Consider the following 23,815-nt stretch of genomic DNA (forward strand, 5'->3'; position numbering starts at 1 on the left):
TGTGTACCTGAAAGAAACTCGACCAATCACGAAACACAGACGACGGCACACTGCTTAAACACACGCCCCAACCCATAAATCACCATCTTCACTCAACTCAACCGTCGCCGGAGGTGGTTCGCCGTAGGGACCCCCAAAAAGCGCGACGGTCGACAAAGCATGGTGCAAGTCGTGGCAGTGAGAAAGGGGGGGGGGGGGGGGGGGGAGTGCGCAACGGGCGTCGTGGGTGGGCGAGAGCGAGAGCGAGAGCGAGAGCGAGAGAGAGAGAGAGAGATTAAGTCCAAATTTCAGTCACGTCAAGGTTTAGTGCGGTTTAAACGGTGTTTCGCGGTGCCTTTCATACGAGGCTCGCGGCCTCGCCGCCCCCTCAACACACCCCCGAGGTTCCGGCCGCGCTATGATAGACACCGAGTCACGTGTCTAGGCTTTCCCTTTCCAACGTACCATACATACACTACCTGTTTTGCATACGTGACACTCCATTTGCAACGTTTTAAATTAAATCTGTTCATACTTCGTGTGCTTCACCCTTGTCCGTCGATGTTTTATTTAAGTACTGTAATTGAAGACCAATATAGTGTCCAAGTTCCAATGGCTTAAAAAAAAAATTCTTTTAAATGTTTTTTTTTTTAAATTACAATATTCAAAAATTATATGACAAAATATAGAAACCGAACTTTACTTTTGCTGTTGTATTATCTCAATTCTTAAAAAAAATCTATCAGGTTTTAGTAAAAAGTTATAAAAAAAACAGATTAAGTGACATATACCGTGCCGTTTTTAGTCACTTAGACCACACTGCACGATTATTTTTATATTTGCCTTATATTTCACGCTATTTGTAGTCTACACATCTACACAAATTTGTAGGGCAATTTCCACCCCCCCCCCCCCCCCCCACAAGCGGAATTTTCGTCACAGGGCGCGAGACGCAAACAAAACTATCCAGATCAGATGTTGTGAACACTGACATGTATCTTTGTTCACAAATAATAAATCAATTGTCAAAAGTGTTACATCTAAGAGGTAATTACTTCACTGAAATCGGACAAACAGAACGATGCAAAAATTTATAACCTCAAAAACGTACCGAATGCGTCCGAACTATATACCGAATATCCCATACCTCAAAGTCAAGCCGAGAATAATTGATAGGCCAGTAAATTACGGTTATGAATTAAAAAGCAGAAATTAAAGTTTTTAAAACCCCACCGCATATTAAATTATTAGATACTGTAACTTTCAAAAATTTAAAAAAAAAAAAAAAAAATCAGGTTAATTTGACTAGATAGTCAATCCGTATAAATAAAACTTTGCTAACTTAGCAAGTTATTTGAAAATATGGCTATTCAAAGAAAATAACTTTATAAGGTAGAGAAATATTTTTTTTTAGTTTGAATATAATAATAATTTGGTGCAGGGTGAGAATTAATTTTTTTTAAACAATGCATATAACTCTCGAATGCGACACTTTTTTGATTTTTTTAAATTCATAACCATGATTAATTGACCTATCAACTATTCTCTGCTTGACAGTGAATTATGGGACATTCTGTACATCCAGATTTTGACAGCTGGATAGAACAAAATAATTACTGGTACGTGATTAGCTAGTCTGGTGCTATATGAATCTGTATTTATTACGTCACAATACTCAGCTGTCGAAGGCTTTGTCCCTTACAACACCTGTCAAATATTATCACCGAACAAAAGCCGACAAGTAACAAGCATGCGAAGAATATCTATGAACGTAGAAAGCCAACGAATGAAAAATCACAAAAAAAAAAAAAAAAAAAAGGAAATTAAAATATTAACAGTAAAATATAAAAACAACAAATTGAATAAAATAAAAACATACAAAAACCCTACATATAATACGTAGTAAAATATAGAACCATAAGCAACAAAACAACAGCCACAAAAACAGGAGATATGAAGTAAAATCAAACCAAGAGCAATACATCGAGATTAAAAAGCTACAAAGAAAACAATACTATAAGATCACTATATTTCTGTGTGTGAAAAATTATTTTCTTATTTTTTTATACAGTTTGTTGCAGTCTTTTGGACCTTCAGACGGATTTACATTTAGAAGCGGGGGAAATTTATTTGGAATAAGTAGTTCCGCCGTTCACAGAGGACTAAGGGAGAAGTGAATAGGGAGGGACTGCCTACTGGATTTAAGGTTACGGACAGCTCTATCACCTCCTGCAACCTCCACCCCCCTCCCCCCCCCCCCCGCCACCACCGAAAGAGTAAATGATGCGACATGAGGTAAGCATGAACCGGAGTTGGAATGCATGCAGGTTCGTGTGGGCTTTAGGGCTGAAATAATAACCTGTATCGCAGTTAGTGTGAACCGAGTATACAATATGGCCGATACTTCACCGTGGCCTGTAAGCAAGCATCTTTCGTTAGCTTTAAAATCTTTCTCCTGGCCTTTTCACGCAACAATATATATATATATATATATATATATATATATATATATATATATATATATATATAGCGACTCCAAAATCACCTTCCGCACTAGCCTTTTCAATACCAACGCACTTGTAACATCAAAATTTCTTAAAATAAATTAAAACCATCGTCAAAATGTCAGTTTCCTAGCTGGTTCCATAAACCCCCCCCCCCCCCCTCCACACCAGGCACCTCGATAAGGCTCCGCAAAGTTCTGGGCCAAGATAGATAATCCGAAAAAAAAGAAGGAATAAAAAGATTACATCCCTCCCCACGACATGTGTTGTCTCTAAACTCAGTGATTTTACATTTACTCTTATGCACACGAGCATACCTCCTAGTTACTAAAGTTCAGTACACCACTTTCTTAATGTTACATAATCTATTCCGTTTGGAAAATGTTCGCATAATGACAGATCAGAGTAAACATAAATCCAAGTACAAGATGCTAGACTCATTGCAAATAAACAATAATGTTAATTAATACTGTAATATCTGCACATAAATTGTTTTAAAAATACTTTAAAACTAAAACTATAATAAATACTGTACGTAGTTAAAAATGAAGACCTGTAATGTGGATCACTAAGTACTACCGGAGCTATTTAGACAAAACGTTCGAACCCATCTACATCTCAAAGATAAAAAGGAAGTTTGAGTAACGGCTGTTTGTATAAAATTAGACTATCATTTATATATTATTTTATACTACAAATTTATTATTACAATTAGATAAATATATTATGATAAATATATTGGGGGGGGGGGCTTTATAGCGATAATAAACAATTAAAACATTAGATTTATTCGATAAAAAAGGTAAGTAATTTAAGTTTCAGAAAAATTTCTCTTTTTTTTCTTTTTTTAAAGAATCTCACCTGTCCCAATTTAATAACTGTCTAATTAAAGCATTACATTTTTTGCTCATCGGTTATTAATCTCAACCGTGTGCGCACTGAAATATGATGGTATGACAAATACCTTGCAGCTATTCGAGTTAAGACGTCATAAAGACATTCTCGTGTTTTGATTGTACATACTATCCATGGGTTACGTTACCGTTTAATTAATTCCGAAATCGTGCTAAGCTGCGTCAACGATTTGAGGGGGGGGGGGGGAAATGCATATAGTAAAGAATGGGAAACACAACTTGCAAGTGGGAAATGCTTCCCCCGTTTCCAAGCGAACCTCTTTAGAAATCCAATTGAATCCCTCGGGTGATGCACAAAACAAAGCCCTGCAGGAAAGAGGCAGGGTTCGAGGAGAGAACAATGCTCTGCCGAGACATCGACCTTGAGAGCATGGACGGGCGTGGCATGGGCCCCGATACAGGCTACAAGCCACCCGCCCACCGCCTCACGGGGGAACACCTAAACACCTAACACCTGTTGTGGGCCGGAGACAACACGACGCACAAGCCCTCCTGCGATGTGGCGGCATCCGACCAAGAGGTTAGGAGGAATCTAGTCCACGCCATCGCCAGGACGTCTATAAATAACGCGTCTCACTTGCGATTTTGAATGCCTACAACTCCTCAGCCAGCCAACCTCGATGTTAGGAGGCCCGTTCAACGAGAAGTATCTTAATTATTCCCTCTTGTACTATTTCGTGTTTTTGCACAACATAATACATTAGTAAAATAATTATAAAATATTTTTCTTTCTCTCCGAACTAGTCATTTAATTATTTTTATGAACTTTAAGCCAGATTTTATGTCAGACTTAGCACGTACTGCCAGCTTACAATATAGTATAAAGGTTTTCATTAAAATAACCGTTCGTATGTAGCCTTCGCATTAAAACTATTTTTAGTATATCATTTGTGAATCAATAAACACTAGGTTTACCTAAAACCCCAAAATTCAATTTTCTATGGTCTGCCACACACGGCTTACTTTTAACATTATAGTTTTTTTTTTTTTTTGTGATTTGTAGTTTATGTCTGAATAACGATTTCAAAGTTCAATATTTTGGTTTTTACACACACGAACAAGAAAAATGAACGAAGCCTACTTTCTGAAACAATATTGTGATGGCATGTTACAATCTAAAGATATGTCATTGGCAAATTAAACATGATTGTAAATATCGATTATGCTCAATTTTCCCCCCATACTTTATGGAAATTCATAATTCATATTAAATATATGTCTCGTTTTAACAAAATATGAACGGTGGATCAAAATATCTCAATTTTCAAAGCTCATTACTTAGATAAGTTTTCTTATTTGTAATACTCAAAATCAAACAAACTGACAATTAATTATGCAAAAATTACATAACCTAGGAAATAATGCGGTCTACGAGGATTATAAAAATTACCTACATTTCACAAAGGTACAAATCAAATATGTGATTCAAAATTTGAGAAGGGGTATCCACGCAAGTTCTTTTTTTACGTTTAAATTAAAATTTAGTGAATAAGCGTTCAATGATTAGCCTACACACAAAGACAGAGCTAGTAAGCAACAATAAGGCATTTCTTCACCCCAACCGCCTTCACCGCTCGCACAATTGGTGAGATTACGCGCGTAACAGACACAATAAGCACGAACAAAAAATAAAATTATCACAAAATATTTAAATATGAACTACTCCCTCGCATTTATCTCACAAGATAATAAACAGTTAAAGAGCATTCACTTGCTTAATTTAAATTATTCTTTACTATTTCAAGTGCCATCGCTGTCAAACGTTGTAAATACATTTTAACAACTGAGATCATGCTTCACCGGAACTCGTCATGCATTACGTGTTCTCAAAAAGAACGCGAGAACAGATAGAAGGAAACCACAAGTTCCTTTGTTACGTTCCGTTCCGTCGACGTTATCCCCTCCCCTCCCCGACGGAACATCACAGCGTCACAAACAATAATTCAAGATCCAAAGAAGACGGGACAACAGTCATCCCTACTTCCACTCTACTACCAGGGCCGCAAACATTCGACGCTAGAACATCTTACAATAGCGTATCACGTGTCCTGGTGACGTAGATGCCATCCGTTCAAATCTTTTCGACAGCTCACGATCTGGCAATAGTTCGCAACCGGCCTTCGACGTGACGACATTTACGAGCACCTAATGGTCGTTCCGTACTAAACAGTCGTAATCAGCACTTTATAGAAACCAGAATACTCGCAAGATCTGGGCGGGGCAAACGAAGTTCTGAATACGTTGCCCCGATGCGAAGGACAGCAGAAGTGGCGTCAAGGTCACAAGCCAAACTGATAACATGGCGATGAGTATGACAGAGAGGTTGTTTTTTTTTTTTATTGTGAAAAATAAGCTAACAAGATAACAACTGCAGTTGGTGCTGCCGATAAGGGAAGATACAAGTTTGTGAAATCACGTGACCAATTTTATGCATTAAGACTGATGGCATGATTGTGTATATATTGATAGTGCCATCACAATACAAACAATTATTTTGGGTCCTGGTGGGAATATATATATTTTTTTCGTTGGTATTGAACTTACGATGATAATTTAATTGTTGTGCCAGAAGTTTCAGTTGTGTCCAGGTTCTTTTGACGTGCTAAATGAATCACGGGGACATTGCAGTCGGCTGCGAGGGCAGCTCCGACGGCGGACAAAGTGGCTCACCCCGCTCTCTCTGCCGCTGCCGTACTTCCAGTAGTGCTGGCGCTGCGCCTGGTGGTACGGGTGCTGGAAGTGGTGTTGGTGTTGGTGTTGGTGGTGTTGGTGGTGGTGGTAGCACGGCGGCGAGGACGACCCCACCAGGAAGTTGGAGCTGATGTACTCGTCGCGGGAGACGGCTCTGCCGCCGTACGCCTGCTGCTGCTGCTGGCCGCCGCCTCGCATCATCGCGGCCGCGGTCAGTCGGTCATCGGACTGCGCGAGCGGTACGAGCTACGAGCTACGAGCTACGAGCCACGAGCACCTCCGTGCTCCCTCCCCGCGCGGGCACGAGTGGCCGGCCGACTCCGCGCGGCAGTGCTGCCAACCGCCTGCGGGACGGGGAGAAGTAGCGGAGGGAGGAGGAGATAACGCCGAAAGCGAGGGAGGGGAAGGGGAGCTCGCGCGCGCGGCTCCTCCGCCGCGCATGACGTCACGCCTCCGGCCTCAACGCCGCAGTTTACGTATACGCAACACGAATTAGCGGAAGCAAAAGTGGACCTTCGCGGTCTCGAACTGTGGCAAAGTAAAGTTGAAGTTTAAATCAACTTTACATTTGATGTCGAGAAAATATGGGGGTTAAAATTCCATCAAGGATGTAGGAGCACAAACCATATGCCCTTAGGCTTTCATACCTAGTTAAAGCCTAATATCTACCAACATATTAGTCTGGAATTGCAGGTAGATTTTTTGTTCTGATTCTTCACCAACACATCTTCAAAAGACTCCCGGCAACAAAATGATTTTTGCTGAATGTTTGTTGAACATACTTACAATCCACAATAACAACCTACGTTCATCACTATGCACACATGTTCTGGAGATGATAGTACAAATTTGTCGGCGGAAATAATAATAAAATTTAAACGGAACACGCTCAATAAGTAAACTTGTCACGTTGGACCAACAAATGTTCTAAAATTGATTCATATACCTATAATATACAATACAACTATAATTAGTAATTGTTCTTTAAAATTATGCGATCCGCCATATCTTGCATTTTTAAATGTAAAGTTGACTGTGACAGCGAAGACAAGCTGTAATTTAATAAAGTTAGGTTTTAAATGCAATAAAACCAGATATCTAAAACACTGTTATCACATGCTAAAAGTTGTTATAATAATAAAAAGTCTACCAATCACCACAAAAACGAGTTTTAAAAAGACATCAAATGCGTTAAAAAAATTATGAAAATTGTATCGGAAGTCACATTTAAAAATCTATAATATTTTATTTTCTCTTCAAATTTAGTAGTTTTTCTCTACTGATTACAACTAGTGCCTGAACATTTCTCGTACGTTAAGTGGCGAATTGTACAGAAATTGTTGAAATATTGTAGAGTTGCAACTCAGCAATATAGGTCAATAACTGAGATCAATACCGAAGGATTAATTTGTCTTTTAAAAAAGGTAGGCCTTGTTTAAAATTATAAAAGACGTTCGTAAAACACGTGGGAACGTGCGTGGGCACTTTTAGAAATTATCAATGTAGTAATTTATCAATTATCGCTAATATTAGTCTTCAGTGGATTACAAAAGAGGGGGGGGGGGGGAATTTTTTAAAATTTAATTCAAGATACGACCACAGAAAAATCTTCAATACAAATTGTTCATGTCTTCAGCGGTTATATCGTTACTGGCTCTGATCGGAGGAATAAGCCCGCTAGGGTCTTACGTGAGAGCCCTGGAATGGAATGGAACGTCTCGACTTTGCAGTTATGTGAGAATGATGAAAGGTAAACCGGTGAGATAAAGCGGCGACGGGATGAACCGGCAGAAAGAAGAAGGGCGGTAGGAGGTGAACGGAAGTCGCAGGCTTACACCACCTTTACCACCCGCGAAAAAAAAAATCCGCCTTTGACACCACCAGGAACTGAACCTTGAGCGTGGATGTGCTAAAGCCCGCCCTACACGACACCTAATTTCTGCTATGCCTTCTGTTAAACCCATGGGTATAAAGGTGGGCATGACAGTTTGTACAGCAAAAGAGAAGAAATAATTCGTTACTCCAGACACACGATAACAATAAGCCAACCAACACAGTTGCAGACCAAAGAAAGCATCTCGAGGTGGGAATAGCTAAACTTGTATCTGTCCATTTAACCGAAAATATACGAAAATAACCGCTATATATTCTAAAATTATGTAACTTCGTGAATAAATTTTCATATTTTATCTTCTACCAGTCACTTGCAAAAAATATACCAAATCAGTCTTAGTATTAAAAAAAAAAGTAAAATTGTATACTTAACAAAGCGAATTTTCCTTGGTAGATTAGTTTGGAATACTAGAAATATAAAACTAATGGATACAAGAGAATATAAGTTTGCTTCAAAGTAGTTTATTTATGCTAGTCATAATATGACATTAATAGACAGCTCATTACACTAATTCACAGTAATAATTGTGCCAATTTCATTGTAAGATTTCAAAATATTACCGATTCACATTAGTTAAAAATTTTAATTGAATATCTGCTAACTTACTAAGACTACTCTGAGAAATTGTAACTAATAATTTATTTATTAACCGAGACAAATAAAAAAGCATAGTTAAAGATAGTAGTTTCCATAATAAGATTGCATCCTTAGTGAAAGAAAACCATCTTGCATTTTCATTTAAGTTAACAGGTGTGCAGTTCCTATGAAGTGCTCGTTTATTCAATTATAATTAATAAACATTCAATTTCCAGATGAACGTAGGTTTTTAATAAGAGAATAATTTTTAAGTTACTCGTACTTGTGATTACATAATTTATATTTACTATAAGACGTACTTAGCATGAGTTACGTATTTAAAGTATTATAGCTATTAGGTAAACAAATAATATATACTTATTTTTTATTATTTTTGGAGCTCAATTTGTATAAATCAGTAATATGTTGTTAAAAAAAGTACAAGTTTTCCACTGGCGAGATATGCACCACGACAGTAAAACTTCTTTATCTTTGTAACCGCAGGCTTTCCAACCCGCTACTGAAATTTTCCATACCTTGGTAATGATGTAGGAATCCAGTACCTAGTGTAGTAATGCTAGTTTTTTTTTTTTTACATATTTAAAAGTTGTGATTACGTATTGCTATGACTATTAAGTTTACCAGCTATATTCCAGAGTAGTTTCACTATCATAAAGTTTCATTTGGCAAACCAAATACGTTCGGTGCGTCCATTAATGTTCACGAAAGTTGATACATTCGGGTTTATGTGGCCACACGAGTGTCCTCCATCTTGACGACTTCTGCTCTGCGGGCAGCATGAAATCAGAACACGTTCTAATACGGTTTTGGGCTAAGACTTCGGGAATCAAAACTTTTATACCCAGAGTCGGATCTCTTGGAAGGGCGGCGCGCGAAAACTGCTCGAGGAACGTGTGTCGCGTGCAGTGACGTAGCCAGGATTTGTGTATGGGGGGTGTTAAGAAGCACCCCCCCCCCCCCCCCGTATTAAAGCGGGGGGGTACGGGAAAATTTGGAATTGAAGGTGTAAAATAGTGCTATTTTAACAGTTGTCGGTACTTAAATTTAAATATTGTAATGGTAACAATTGTATTAATTTTAATATGAAATTTGTTTACGTGATCAATAAGAAATTAATTAAAGATTTGGTGCTAGGGGGAGGGGGGGGGTGTTGAACCCCTAAACGCGCCCCCCCCCCCCCCCCCCCTCTGTCTACGCCACTGGTCGCGTGGGGCGCTCAAGGGAGTGTTTGCCGCGGCAGCCATTTCACTCTCGAACGGACCATCCGGACAGCGGTGCGCTGAAACACGACGACAGCAGAACCTGTTCCGCCGAATAATGCAAGCGGCGAGGGCGCAGAAATCAGGAGGGCGTTCTGATGAAGGGGGGACATTCAGAAGGGGAGGGGGGAGCTGGTTGAACGGCCGGAAATCAGGTGCGTATCCGACGCGCGGTCTAGTGGTTACCAAGCTACAGTGTATTCCAGTCCACCTGAAATATTTTTTGAATCATAATCCAACGGCCAAACAACTACCCACAAGCCACGTTTGGTAATTTAATTTTATATGAACTTATTTTCAAACGCTCTTCTTGCAGAACCTTCGTTTTTTTTCTAAACGTCGTTCGTGACATGTAAAATGTCGGAACACCTGCGTGACATTTTACTGTTGTTGTGAACATAACACTTAGCAAAATATCCCGCGGAAAAAAAAAATGAATGAAACAATTGCAAGCGCGCTATCATAATACACCGAGTACTGCCAATCACACAGATCCGTATCCGTGAATATAATTCAACACGTGTTTAACAAACACAATGCAATTTACTCCAGATACTAGACTAACGCCACTTACATACAGTAACCAGCAAATCACACTGCACTTGGTAATTAAAAAAGCTAAAGTAAGTTTCTGGATTCATTTTTTTACCTTAAGTACTTCACCAAAGATTATTTCAAGATCTACAATGATTGCATGAACTTTAAGGAAATGTAGGTCTAACATTATCTAAGGAAAAATTTCTCTATTCTGGTACACAAACAGTCTCGCGAATAGCTCGGGTTACAAGGGCAGTCTAAATGGGTTTCGACATCTATTACACAAGGCTTGGTTTTGATATTACGACGGAGCTCTGGGTGCAAGAAGGATAAGACAGAGAGAGAGAAAGAAAGAGAAGGGGGGAAGGAGGTAAAACGTTGCGTAACGCGGCTCGACGGCCGTCAAGTTGGCAGCAGCGACATTCCTGAGGAGGAGCCAAGCCCACGCGGGACTCCTCGCGCCGATGTAAATAGTCGGAGTGCGGGCCGGACCGTGCCGGGCACGACAGCAGCCGAGCCGTGCCGAGCCGAGCCGAGTCGCCGGAGGCTGCGCCGGCACCAGGCAGTCTGGGGCGAGACGTCGCGGGTACAGTCGCCGCCGAGGCCAAGTGGACCTCCGGGCCGGCGGACAAAGAAACCGCGACTGGCTGGCCCTGACGAGTCCCTCTCCCTCCACCCACGAGAATTACACACCATATAATAACAATAATCACTACACGTAGAACGATTATCATTTTTTTTAGCTTGTAATTTGCATGACTTATCTCGCGTTAAAACCGCGACGAATTAAGAGTTCTTGGTATTTACTTCGAACTTTATTCGGTTTTTTCACTTTACTTTCACGCAATACAAACTCATGCGACTATCCGAGAGAAATATCACTAGTGCAATAAAAACCATAGGAAATTTTCTTTTATTGATGTGTTAACATTTTAGCTGTCGGTACATAGCATTTGGTAGGAGCAATTTCGTGGCAATTTCGTGAATGGAACGGAAATGTGTAACCACGGTGCTGCCATCTGTGGCGGATGGCGCGAACCAAAGTTCACAAATCCAAATGCAAACTTATTAGTATTAACTGTTTAGTGGATTTTAACAAGACGGAAGTATTTTAATAATATTCCTTGTCTAAAATCGGGTCCAAAACTGGCGTTTTACCGGAGCCGTTTCATGATATAGTTTAAAGTTTCTGTCTGAGACTCAAAATGATTCAATAGTCGTCGTAGCTGCTCCAGAAGCGAATTCTAGCGGCGGATGCGGAAACTACGTGTTATTCGCGTCCACAAACGTAGCTGAAAACACAATTTGCGTATATTTATTATGCTCGGCATTATTTAAAGAATTTTACGATATATTTCGTTTACGATGTTCATATTGTAAGTGTATTTGCAAAATGAGAAAACATGAATTTGCTCGTTACGGAGGTTAGATATTACACTTCAGTGGCGAATACTTAAAGACTTGCTCACATGTTTTTATTAGCCAAAACGATTACGTATTGGTTTTCCGAGAGAATACAGGGTTACCACACTTTGAATTAAGACACTTTCCCTGTCTCGTCAATAAATCTTGAGAGATAACCTAAATACATTTAAATACTTTTTATGTAATACATCCACATTTTCATTACTCCCAACGTGTGACAACCACAGACTAGCTAAATCAAATTTGGATATAGATCGCGCTCAAACAACACAGTAGAAATATAGATTTTTATGTCCAGCACTGAATGCCTTCCAATGAAACAGTCATAACCGTGCGTCATGACGGAGCAGTAAGTACGTTGCTGCGATTATAAAATCTCTTATCGCTTAGTATGCTCTCGTATCAATCCTGTTGGTGTTTGGCATTTGATATCTTGTGGATTTAGATTTTAACAAATTGTGAGATTATTCATGTTAATGTTTAAACGTAATGAGCTCGCTCACAAAAAACAAGAATCGCTCTGTATCATTAGTCCATGGCGGCGACAGATGGTGATTATAAACACACATATTGCGATATAAGACACGGTAAACAACGGTCGTGGAGATCAACGTAGAAAGAAGCTTCACGAGTACGAACGCAACATTTTTCGTTCAACTGCGATTATTGAAGACATTGTGACGGTATATGAACACACATTTCAAATGGTATTTATGAAGCCGTTATTACGTTATATCCCCAGTTGGTGTTATGAAACGAACAAAAGGTTTGCGATGTATTTAACTACAATTATTATTAAAAAAGAGTGACACTTTTAAGAGCACGTTTTTTTTTAACATCGTTGTATTTAATAATAAGACACACATTTTAAAACCGAAGTTTAACGTAAACGAGTTTTCGTGTTAGCTATGGCATGCACAAGTTTAGCAACATTGACGAAACGAAATATTGCACTGCATATTTAATTTAAATAAATATGAACTTTTATCAGCGGAAGTTTTAAGTGATTTAAACAAAGAAATTAAATACTGAAAATAAATATTTAACCTATCCGTGAAAAAAAAAAGTAGTAATGTATTCCTAGTACATAGGTTATTCAAAAACCACACAAATTATTCAGCGGTTGCTTTCCTGTACTTCATAGATTTATGGTGGCTCGCAAGCCTCACGGATAAAAACGAAAAATATCACAACGCGCGTTGGTTCGTCATCAGTCCACAGGCCTCGCGGACAATCGACAAAAAAAAAAAAAAAAAATGAAGTTTACGTAGGATTTTATGTATTGCGTGAATCACGAGCGGATGCAAGTTTTCCTTAAAAATTTTAAAAACGCGCCGTATTAGGCCTAAGCATTTGTTTACGTGTCTAAGGTACTTCAAAGTACCTTATAGACGTAAACAAAATTCACGATAATTCACAAACAAAATACCATGAAAAAGGATTTTGTAATGTTACATCGACGATAGGATGATTGGAAGGATTGTATATTTCATCGACACCATGGTCATTAAATATGATACGCGCTGATGAGAAGAGATTGGAGCCCTGGAGGAATGAATGTGAAGATCTATCTGCCCCTCCCCCTTTCTCTCTCCGTTACCCCCCCCCCCCCCTCCACGCTATAGGTGTGTGTGTATATATATAATGTGTGTGTGTGTGTTTGTATATATTTGCGACTTTTTTATTTAGCAATACTTTACATATGAAACCGCAAGATTTTTTTTTTATTTTCCCTCTGTATGCCAATCAATTTAATAGTAATTCTAAAGAATTAACTTTTTTTTCGAAAGAAAAAAGTTCCAATTTTTTTTTACTTACTAACATTTTTAAAATCATTTCATATATAGTGTTTTGATAATTAAAGTAGCATACCATTTTAACGAGTTGTTAAGTTAGGTAAGCTGTCTACAAGACCCGAAAAATTCGCGGATTTATTTCACGATAGGTTAAAATTTAAATATGTATGCATTTAAGCTACTTTTTCTCTTGTCTTTCTCTTGTCTTCATCTGGACGACTATTGGCCGATTAAAAAAACCCAAACAAAGGAAAATCGAATCACAGGCAAACAAGTTGAGACGACTCACAAGGCTAGCAGTCAATTAATTGACGTTATTTGCCCGTGTATAAACAGGACTGTGTAGTCTGTCCTGAAGGTAATCAAAACAGCTAAATGTTCCAAACCCTTTATATAACAAATAACGTGGTAGTGTGACAACGGTCGGTTGGAATGAATTTACTGAGTTCCTTGTCTTATTTCTAATATTTATGTGGAGCCGCATTACAATATTTCAAGAACTTTACATGCAATTAACGGTTTGACGTTCGATGCGCAGAAATGCAGCCGCCGCCATGCGAGTGTCCCTACTGTGCTTACAAACAGTTTGCCTCGATAATGACAGGGACCTTAAAATCGGTACCTGTCGCTTCGCGACAGGTATCAATCGACATAACACGAAGATACTGGTCCTTGCTGCAATTACAGTGATCAATTAAAGATTTTGCTCCATCTGGATTCTAGGAAACTTTGTGTGGAGAATGTCTTTGAAGTCGTCAACTTGCTAAAAGCATACAATTTTTGCCTACTTCAAAGCCATTCTTGACTACCCAGTTTCCTTGAATCCAGCTGGAACGACAATGTTACTGTAAAGGAATGGGTATTGACGGCCGTCATCTTTGGTCTGGCGCGAGAAGAGACGTCGAACTATTAGGCCACGCTTCCCACTTGAGAAAACGAATCCTTGGTTTGACCCCTCCGAGAATCAAACGCGGGTCGCCTTAATGGAACTGAATGGAAAGACAAAGTTACCCTAATTCATTCTCATTCATCTAGTCACCAAATACGTGAACCCTTGGTTCAACGCAACAACGACGAGACTGCCAGTACATTCGATGAAGTATTCGAAGCGAGTACTCCACTCCCTAGTATTCCTCCCTTTGGATAATATAACAGCGATACGGGCAGGACGGCGAATCCAGGAAAAGGAACAGATAACAATTGAAATTGGCTCTGAACCACTTCACTGCACACTAGGTGTTCATAAATCAATACCACACAAGCTTGGCTTTGGGCTCGAACCATGGAAACGTGCCTAGAAGTATAACTTCTCAATGCCATATTTATTAGTTCGCAAATTAATTAAAAAAAATGTAGACACGAGCAGGAAAAGACAGAGATACTCCCTTCCCATAAGTTAACAACCCGTTCGTACTACCGACTGTAGCTACAGCTGTATTCAAGAATAAATAAAATAAAGTTGGTTATAAATTAAAATTTAATTAGTATATCTCTTTCGAATACGTTTACGTCCACTGTTAAAATTAATTACTTCATATACACATTCACAGAAGGGTACAGGAATTATGTACCCTAGGGGGAAAAAAAAGTAATATTTGTAGGACCTAACACCCGAGGCACTTTTTTCCGCGTACCAGAACATACGACCGCTCCGGCATGTTCCAATTCTAGGCCAATCGCAACTCCCAACACCCCAATACAGCACGCAAGTATTATTGTAGGCGGACCGAGTCGCTGTGCCTCAACGGCCGCTGACATCATTGTCGCAATTGCCTCGAGACGTTATAACAATTCACGATCTCCTAAAGACCTTTGATAGGATGATTTGAGTTAACAGGCAACAAGCACTGGCACTGATTAATGCCTAAGAAATTACGTGAATCGGCATGTAAACCGTTCTGCGCGCTGACCAAGTTAATACTCAATGCAATAAAACATTATTTTAAAGTTGAATACTTTCACGCATATGCATATCCTCCAAAGTTCTATTTAAAAAAAAAAAAACTGTACAGACAGTTGTCGCTTTAAAATTGTTTTAAACAAACAGGTTGTCCAAAGTATAATATAAATGCACATATCACGGTTTACAGTAACTCATTTACGTGGTTCTAAGGGGAAATCGTAGGCCAATGATGCAAACTTGCGCAGTCGCAGACTCCCATCCTCAAGAGAACGGCATGACTTAATGCAGCAAAATAATATTCGTAATAATCCCTCTGTACGAACTACGTACACTAAGTGGCTTATCAGTGACAGCACAATTTCGCTTTCGCCAACTGCCAAAATGATTTATTCGGGACTACGTTATTAATCTGTAAAACTAAATTTTTTGTAAGGTCTTTTTATGTATTAAACAAAAAAAAAATTGATGGCAGCGAAACTCCCCCCCCCCCCCCCCCCCCCCGCCGACGCCAACGTGACAGGTTCTAAACCGTTTTTTTTTGTTTTGAACCTTATGCTGTGGCTTTTTTTTTTGAAGTGTAACTTCTTTCGCGGGTCGAGATGACTCACCAGAGCGTAAGGACAGGTGCAGCGCTCTTCAGGAATGGGCTAGAGCAGTGGCGTAGCCAGGATTTGTGTATGGGGGGTGTTAAGAAGCATGGACCCCCCCCCCCTCCCCCGGGAAAATTTGGATTTTAAGGTATAAAATAGTGCTATTTTAGCGGTTTTCGGTACTTAAATTTAAATATTGTATTGGTAAAAATTTTATTAATTTTAATATGAAATTTGTTTGAGTGATGAATAAGAAATTAAAGATTTGGTGCTAAGGGGGGCCCCCCTGGCTACGCCACTGGGCGAGAGGGAGCGGTGATCGCGCGGAGACGCGTGGTGGTAGGCTGCGCGCGGAGATAAGGGGCCGGCCCGCTCGTGGCCCGCTGGCCGGCCTTGAACCGCGGGCCTCCCGGGTCTCTTGGACGACGCGTCCACGCGCGCGACGACGACGGACCCTCTTCCGGGGGACGTCGTCAACGAACACACGAGGCCGGGCTGTCGAACCCCGGGTGTCAACACGCCATCTACAATACCGCGGAGAGCGTCTGATCACGAACAACTGATCAAAGATATCCAAAGCATTTAAGGAATTGCTCGCAGAAAGCGGATGAGTTAGACTTGATGTAGGCTTTTCGACGTACGCCATTGCTTAGCACATGTATGTCTGCAGAAGAAAACAAAAATAAAACTTAAAAAAAAAAATAAGCAAAAATTGCTGTTGTCAGGATTTAACGCCACACAATATTCCACAACAGGAATATGGTCAACAAACAAGGAAAAAACAAAGAAAAATGGACTAACAGAACGAAAAAAAAAAAAACACAAATGATGACAGCACAAAAATTCCGAACCCAAAAAAAATCAACACAACAGTTGAAACGAGACAAAAAACACAGCAAAACGAAAAGACGAAACAAACACAATAGTTTTCCAAAAAACAAAAAGAGAAACGAAAAAACCCACACAAATGATGACAGCACAAAAAATATTGAACCCAAAAAATTCAGCACAACAGTCAAAACGAGACAAAAACACGACCAAACGAAAAGACAAAACAAACACAACAGTTTTCTAAAACAGAAACAAGCGACTTTTCGGGAACTGCTATATGCTCCCGTCCTCAGGCAGAGACGCACATGGTACGGAAACACAGGTGCGACAGAAAAAGTGCTTGGCAATGGCGTAATTCCAAAAGCTTACATCAAGTCATGCACTCCCATTGCACAAATCTTTCAAAGATAATACAGATGAGTTATGCTCTGTTTCCGTACTACGTTTGAAGACATATATATATATTTAATTTTTTTTGGAGAGCGAGAATTGATAATGTTTAGGTACGAAAACTCCGGTAGAGATTCTCGAAAGCACTCAAGGGACATGCATAACACATCTATCTTTATTTCTCAACCATAAAATAATTTGGTAACCGCTTGGATCTCACAGTTGGCCTGTGCACGACGAGAAGACTGCGCCTCGCGCACTATCATACCGCCTCACTAACACCAATACACCATCAAGAGCCACTTCACTTGCCTATGTAAGTTTAATAGTTTTGTTTTTACGTGTATTTTTTCTACAGTGGAAAAGGCTAAAATTTTCTACAGTGTATAATGCTAAAACAATTGTTTTCAGGGGCGTTTGTTTGTTAACATTAAATTATAAATGGTATAGGTACGTGCAGGATAAAATTAGTCACGGCTGTAAGTCCCGCATACTGCTCGCCAGTTAGGTACTTTTTTAAATAATATTATTATAATAATATTGTTCAATGAGCTCAATAAGGTTAAAGTTTTTTTTTGTAGTAAATATTTACATACTGAATTCAGTCGTTAAGCAAACACAAATATACAAAGATATACTTCGTGTTATAATGTGAGTTTTAAAATGTTTCAGGTTAATAGTTTAGTAATGCCATAGAAGAATAACTTCTAAAGTGTGCGATAACTTTATGGTATTAACTGTTTGGTGAATTTTAACAAGATGGACAGCCTTTTAATAATATTCCTTGTCGAAAATCAGATCCAAAGCCGAGTGTTATTGCAGCCGTTTCTTACAGTTTAAAATTTCCTGTTGTTTCGCGCTGAAAATTTCTAACTGCGTTTGATGATGGCAAGCAACGTTTACGATTCAGGCAGCGAATTCTAGCGGCGGGCGCAGAAATTATGTGTGATATTCGCATCCAGGAATTTTGGTATTTGAAAAGTGAATGTTTTATTTATCAGTTTATTTATGACGCTCAGCATTAATTAAAAAAAAAACTACCTTAAATTTCGTGAGCGAGTTTCGTATTATAAGTTCATTTTAAACATGAACAACATTATAATATATTAGCTTGCTCGTTGCCGAGGTTAGATATTCACACATCACTGGCGAGTATTGAAAGACTCGTTCACTTTTTTTTTACTATGACCACCAGCATAAACCAGGAATGACGTATGTCCTAGATATTATGCACATTAAACTTCCCCACTGCAAAAATATTCAAAGAACAGTATACATCTAATACAGTAAAAATATATTTTTAAGAATATCACACTTGAAAATATTTCCTGCATAATAAGTTTTAAAAAAAAATAGTGCGTGGAGTCCCTCCGCGCGGAAGAAGTGAAACTTCACTGTTTATTTCGCTGCATAGCAAGAATACCACGCGCATGTGCTTGGGATCTATAGACTCACGCTCTTTCTCTCCCCTACTTTCTACCTTTGTGTATCATTCTTTCTCTCTCCCTCTTGCGTTGGAATATTGGACGCTACTCGTTGCTAACGCTCGCGCTGGCCTGTAACAGGTAGTATACTACGCGCATGCGTTCGAGTGCCACGCATTCACTCTCGCTCTGTCTCTTTCTATTCCCCCTCCCCAGGAGCGTTGAACGTTTAACGCAACAGTGCTTTCTCCATGGTAGCGTTAAACGTTTAACGCAACCTTGTTGGAAGTCGCATTAGAAGTTTCACTTCAAAAATTACCAATCGAACTATGTATACATGCAACTTAAACCATTTAATTAGTTTTTCTTGTTAATAACTGTGAATAAGTATACTGCATGTGTACATATAGGCTAAATAATATAACGCTACGGGCGTGGCAGATCCTGTTAGCGAACCACACTGCCTCTCCCGGCCAGACCTCGGGACAGACGGAGGAGATGTGTTTGTCGCTCCCCCGCCCCAGGTGGCGTGAGGCATGATGTCACGGGGCTTGGAATGCCCTGAGCCAGCTCGCCCAAGGAGGGGGGGGGGGGGGGGTTCCCGACTCCTGTTCCGGGAACAGCCTTCTGCCAACTCCACGCCATTCGTCCCCCACCCCCTCCTCCTTCACCCCAACAGGAGCGGCGAAGGGATGTTCTGCCCTTGCGTCGGCCGACGTCGTCACAGCTGCGAGCAGTCCCCCCCGCAAAGAAGAGCGCCTTCCAGCTCGCTTGACCTTGGCGGTGCCCAAGAGTGGCCGCCATGTTTGTTCTCTTGCCCCCTCCCCCCCTCTTCGTCGTCGTCATCCGCGGGCCATCACACTGGAGTACACTCCGCAGCGCCTAACGCTGGGTGCCCGCTCCGTCCGGACGCAGTGACACCAATCTCTCTCTCACACACACACACACACACACACACACACACACACACACACACACACACAAAATGGAGGGGCGTATCTGTGTTAGTGAGGCGGGTTAAGTGCGACGTTCGTTGGTGCTTCTAGCCTGCTATCGCCTCTACGCTGTCTTCTCGTCGTGCCTAGGGAAAATACGATATTCAAGGGGTAACCATAATACTATAAATTGTGGACAAATGAAGATTAAGACGTGATGGAAGTCTGTTGAGTGCATAAAGAATCTTCACACGTTGTTTCAGGCCTAACAAATATTCTGGAACCACGCGGTTTAGGTATCTTCACTCTCCTAAAAATACGGAAAAAGAACTACTCAGCCTTACTCAGCGTATTACCAAATGCTTTTCATAAACTGACATCACTATAATATCTGGAGCAGTTTTCAAACCACGTGATTTCTTCTGAATTCTGCACGCCGTTTAAGAAATTTTTTTGTGCTTTTTACAAGAAAAAAACCTTGGAAACTCAGTTGCCAAGGACTAACCTGGTAAAAGTATAGAGCCTTTTTACAATGTGTGTGTGCTCCCCTTTCTCCGCCATTGAGCGCCCCACTAATGAGCGCTGTTTTTCCCCGTTACTATCTGGTGCCATCGTTTCGACTATCCCTAACAACTGCAAAAGTTCCACATAGAAAATATAATTTAGAGTCAAGTCTATACTTAAATGTTAACAAAACCAACTTCAACCTAGTTCTACAAAAGAAACAAGACATAAATAAATATTTAAAATAGATGGGTCTCAGCAATATTATTATTTTTTTTACCAAGAAATAATAATGTGCATGTTAAAATAAATCTACCGAAGCGTAAAATACAACACCCACCACTTAACCTAATTAATATTTTAGTAATACATTCGAAAAAATTGTTTCTTGATTAAAAAAAAAAAAACAAAAAAAAAAACATGGTTTCATATAATTTCCTCGTAAGCTAGCTAGTAACCCCGAAAAACTACCTGTTTGTTAGAATAATCTGTTTTTTCGTTCCTTTTAGAAGTTTCTTTGATACTTGAGGCTTGGCTTCGCCCGTCATTGTATTTTAAAGTAGGGTAGGTGACCCAAATATAAGACCCGGCCTTAATATGAGACCCTTGGTTATCTTGACAAGTAAGAGCTACTAACTATCAGCCGCTCTTGGAACTACCAGCAGCCTCCATTTCCCGATCACGGATAGAGTGAGACTTTTATCTGACGCGCGCGAGATCCAGAATAACAGTTTATACGATATTCTTCATTTTGAGTTTTCGTGAGTGGCATCTTGCAGTTTTATTAACAACATAGAGGTACGTTTATATTAATTATCCATTCATACTCTCTTATGATCAGTGAAGTAAGCTTCCATGTGTATAAATAAGGAACTATGGCAGTTTAAAATTTCAGCCTTGTTGTTGTGTTTTGTAGCGTCCATTATAAGGTGCCTAATATGAGACCACTTACATGTCCTAATTTGAGATAGGGTCTCAAATTAGGAGTAAGGGTCTCATATTAGGTGATTTAGATTTAAAATAATACTGTCGCTGTAAGAACAGTAACTAATAAGTTTAATTTTATATAAAATATCTTAAAATTTTGTAATAGAACATAGTTATATATGTAGGCCCTGCTGAGAAGGCCAGGGAAAGCCACGTTTCGATCATCTACTTACCTCCACACAAATCTCATAAGATGCAGCCGTTGGACGTAGGTTTTATGTTCCCTCTCAAGACATATTATGCTCAAGAAGTAGAAGACTGGCTGCGCCAAAACCCAAATCATGTTGTTACAAACTTTACAGTGGCTAAACTTTACAGTGCTGCATACCAAAGAGCAGCAACAAAGGAAATATCTGTTAATTCTTTTAATAAAACAGGCCTGTTTCCATTTAACCAAAACATATTTCGTATTTATGAATTTGGTGCTTTCTCTGGATCATTAAATGGCCAAGAAACTAAAGAAGAAAATGGAGCTCAAAAGAATTCTGATACAGCCATTTGTAGAGAAGACCAGAACCACCCAAGAGAAACCTCGATGCAGACAGATCAGCCATGTTGCAGCAGTGCAGTTAGGCCCTTTATCAGACCTGTGGATATTTCACCACTACCAAATTTTCCTCCAAAAGAAACATGCAGTAGATGTGGCAGTGCTAATGTTATCACATCATCACCATACAAAACAAGCTTGGATGAAAATGTCGCAAGAAAGAAAAAGGCTGAAGCTCGTAAGAAATTGGTTTTTAGGAAACAGAAAGGAAACGAAGCTAGACCTACACAAACCAGATCTCGCAACACGGACAAATTACGGATAACTACCAAATCATTCATCGCTGTAGATTCTGAGGACTCCAGTGACGAAAATATTTCGCTGCATGACAGTTCAAATGAAAGTGATGGATCTGAAAGTGATGATGATGCAGAGTGTTTGTTATGCTGCTGCCTTTTCTTAGAGGACAAACATGGCGAGAAATGGCGGCAGTGCCTCAAGTGCTATGGGTGGGCTCATGAAGATTGCGGAGCTGATCCATGTTTTGTGTGTCCTATGTGTAACAAACAAAAGTGCAAAAAGTGACTAAATGATATCAAATATGGCATTTGGAACATAATGGAGGGGATGTCTCATATTAGGAACACATTTTTGTTTTCATAAAATTTCGCATTTTTTTAATTTCTTAGTTTAATTACTTTCTGTTTTAATACAAGTTCTCAATCCTGTTTTGAAGTAAAAGTGCATTTCATAATATATCATCTAAGACAAATAAATCTATAAATAGTGGTTTTAATAACAAAATATAAATATTTTTAAAAAGGGGTCTCATATTCGGTACACTTGCCCTACACTATTTTGAATAAATGGCAAGTCCTAAGGCTGTTTCATTAAATGACCATTACATGGTACTGCTTATTGGTAATTTGGCGCCAGATACATTCTACTTGCTATTCTCTAGTTTATTTTATGCCAGGCTAGTTTTCACACCATAAACGTTTTTCCCCCCCTGACTACTTGCATTGGCACATTTTCTGTATTATCATAGCTGGGTAATGCATGCAATAAATAATCCCCACAACCCGACCCCAAGGAATCCATCGATGTTAGAAATATATATATATATGTGTGTGTGTTAATAAAAGTAATATCTAGAATTATTGAAAGAAAAAAAATGCTAGGTTGAAGGCAGCCATAAACAAGCAGAGAAATCGTTCAGTCGCGACGCAATGGAGAAATCTGACAGAACTCCAGAGCCAGCAAGTAGCCTGGACGAGCGCAGAGGGGCTGTTCCTTTCACAAACCTCCCTTCAGCCCACTCACACGCACACACGCACACGCAGGGAAGTGATTTACGCGTGGCAGAGGCTTGAGTGAATATTTTAATATAAAGCACGCGACTGTCGAGAAGAGCGGAGGCGGCCGCATTTGCATGCAGGGCGCCCGAGCTGCTGGAACTGCACAAAAGCGACGGCGACGTTTACAGGCCTGCCAACCACTGCCCGTCCTCGCGACATCTCAATCTCTTGTCTCTCAGTACCCTCACGCTTGTTTCTTTGTTTTCTATTTATTTATTTATTTATTTATTTATTTATTTATTTACATTAGCTATAATTGAGATCCACTTTTTTTTTTACAGATCCGAATCGCGAATTTCACTCTCAGAAGAGTGCCTTGAATACGAATCCAGATCTCAAGAGTCAGGAATAAAAAATAAATCTTGGAAAGAATTTGCTAAGAAACTTACAATGCACTGAATTTTTCAAAAAAAATATTTAGGGCATAAATATTGTTTCTGTGTTAAGTTTGTTCCCTGAGGTTCTAAAACGAACATGCCCAAAGAATTGAAGCTGATGGTAGATACAAAAAAAAATTCTTAGAGAGCTTTTGTTTTTTGTCCCGTTTAACACAATAATAAAACAAACATCAAATAGTCATTACAAATAATAGTACATTTGTTTTCAATATTTTACAGCATTCAGGAAAGATATATTGAAGTACAGATACGTATTTACTGCCTTATGCAGTTCTGAAATGGAACTGTCAAACAAGTAAGTTGTAGAACTACATTTAGAAGAAGAATTATTGTGTATGTGTATGTGTATATATAAACACACATATACATACACACACTTGGGATGGAAATGTATACACACTGCCTTTCCTAG

At 39.5% G+C, this 23,815-nt stretch overlaps 1 protein-coding gene across 8 annotated transcripts in view; it reads right to left on the reverse strand.

Annotated features, from left to right (window-relative positions):
• LOC134528233 (transcription factor 12) overlaps window positions 1-23,815 on the reverse strand; it is a 500,640-nt gene that overhangs the window by 90,336 nt on the left and 386,489 nt on the right. The window contains exon 1 of one of the 8 annotated variants that reach the window (XM_063361656.1): window positions 6,068-6,391. The exons of the other annotated variants lie outside the window; for them this stretch is intronic. Coding sequence (XP_063217726.1) covers window positions 6,068-6,289 — 222 coding nt within the window. The 5' untranslated portion in view covers window positions 6,290-6,391. Of the gene's footprint in view, window positions 1-6,067; window positions 6,392-23,815 lie in introns of those variants that run through there. 8 annotated transcript variants of the gene reach the window in all.

The sequence above is a fragment of the Bacillus rossius genome, chromosome 1, assembly GCF_032445375.1.
Source record: "Bacillus rossius redtenbacheri isolate Brsri chromosome 1, Brsri_v3, whole genome shotgun sequence".
Lineage (NCBI taxonomy): Eukaryota > Metazoa > Arthropoda > Insecta > Phasmatodea > Bacillidae > Bacillus > Bacillus rossius.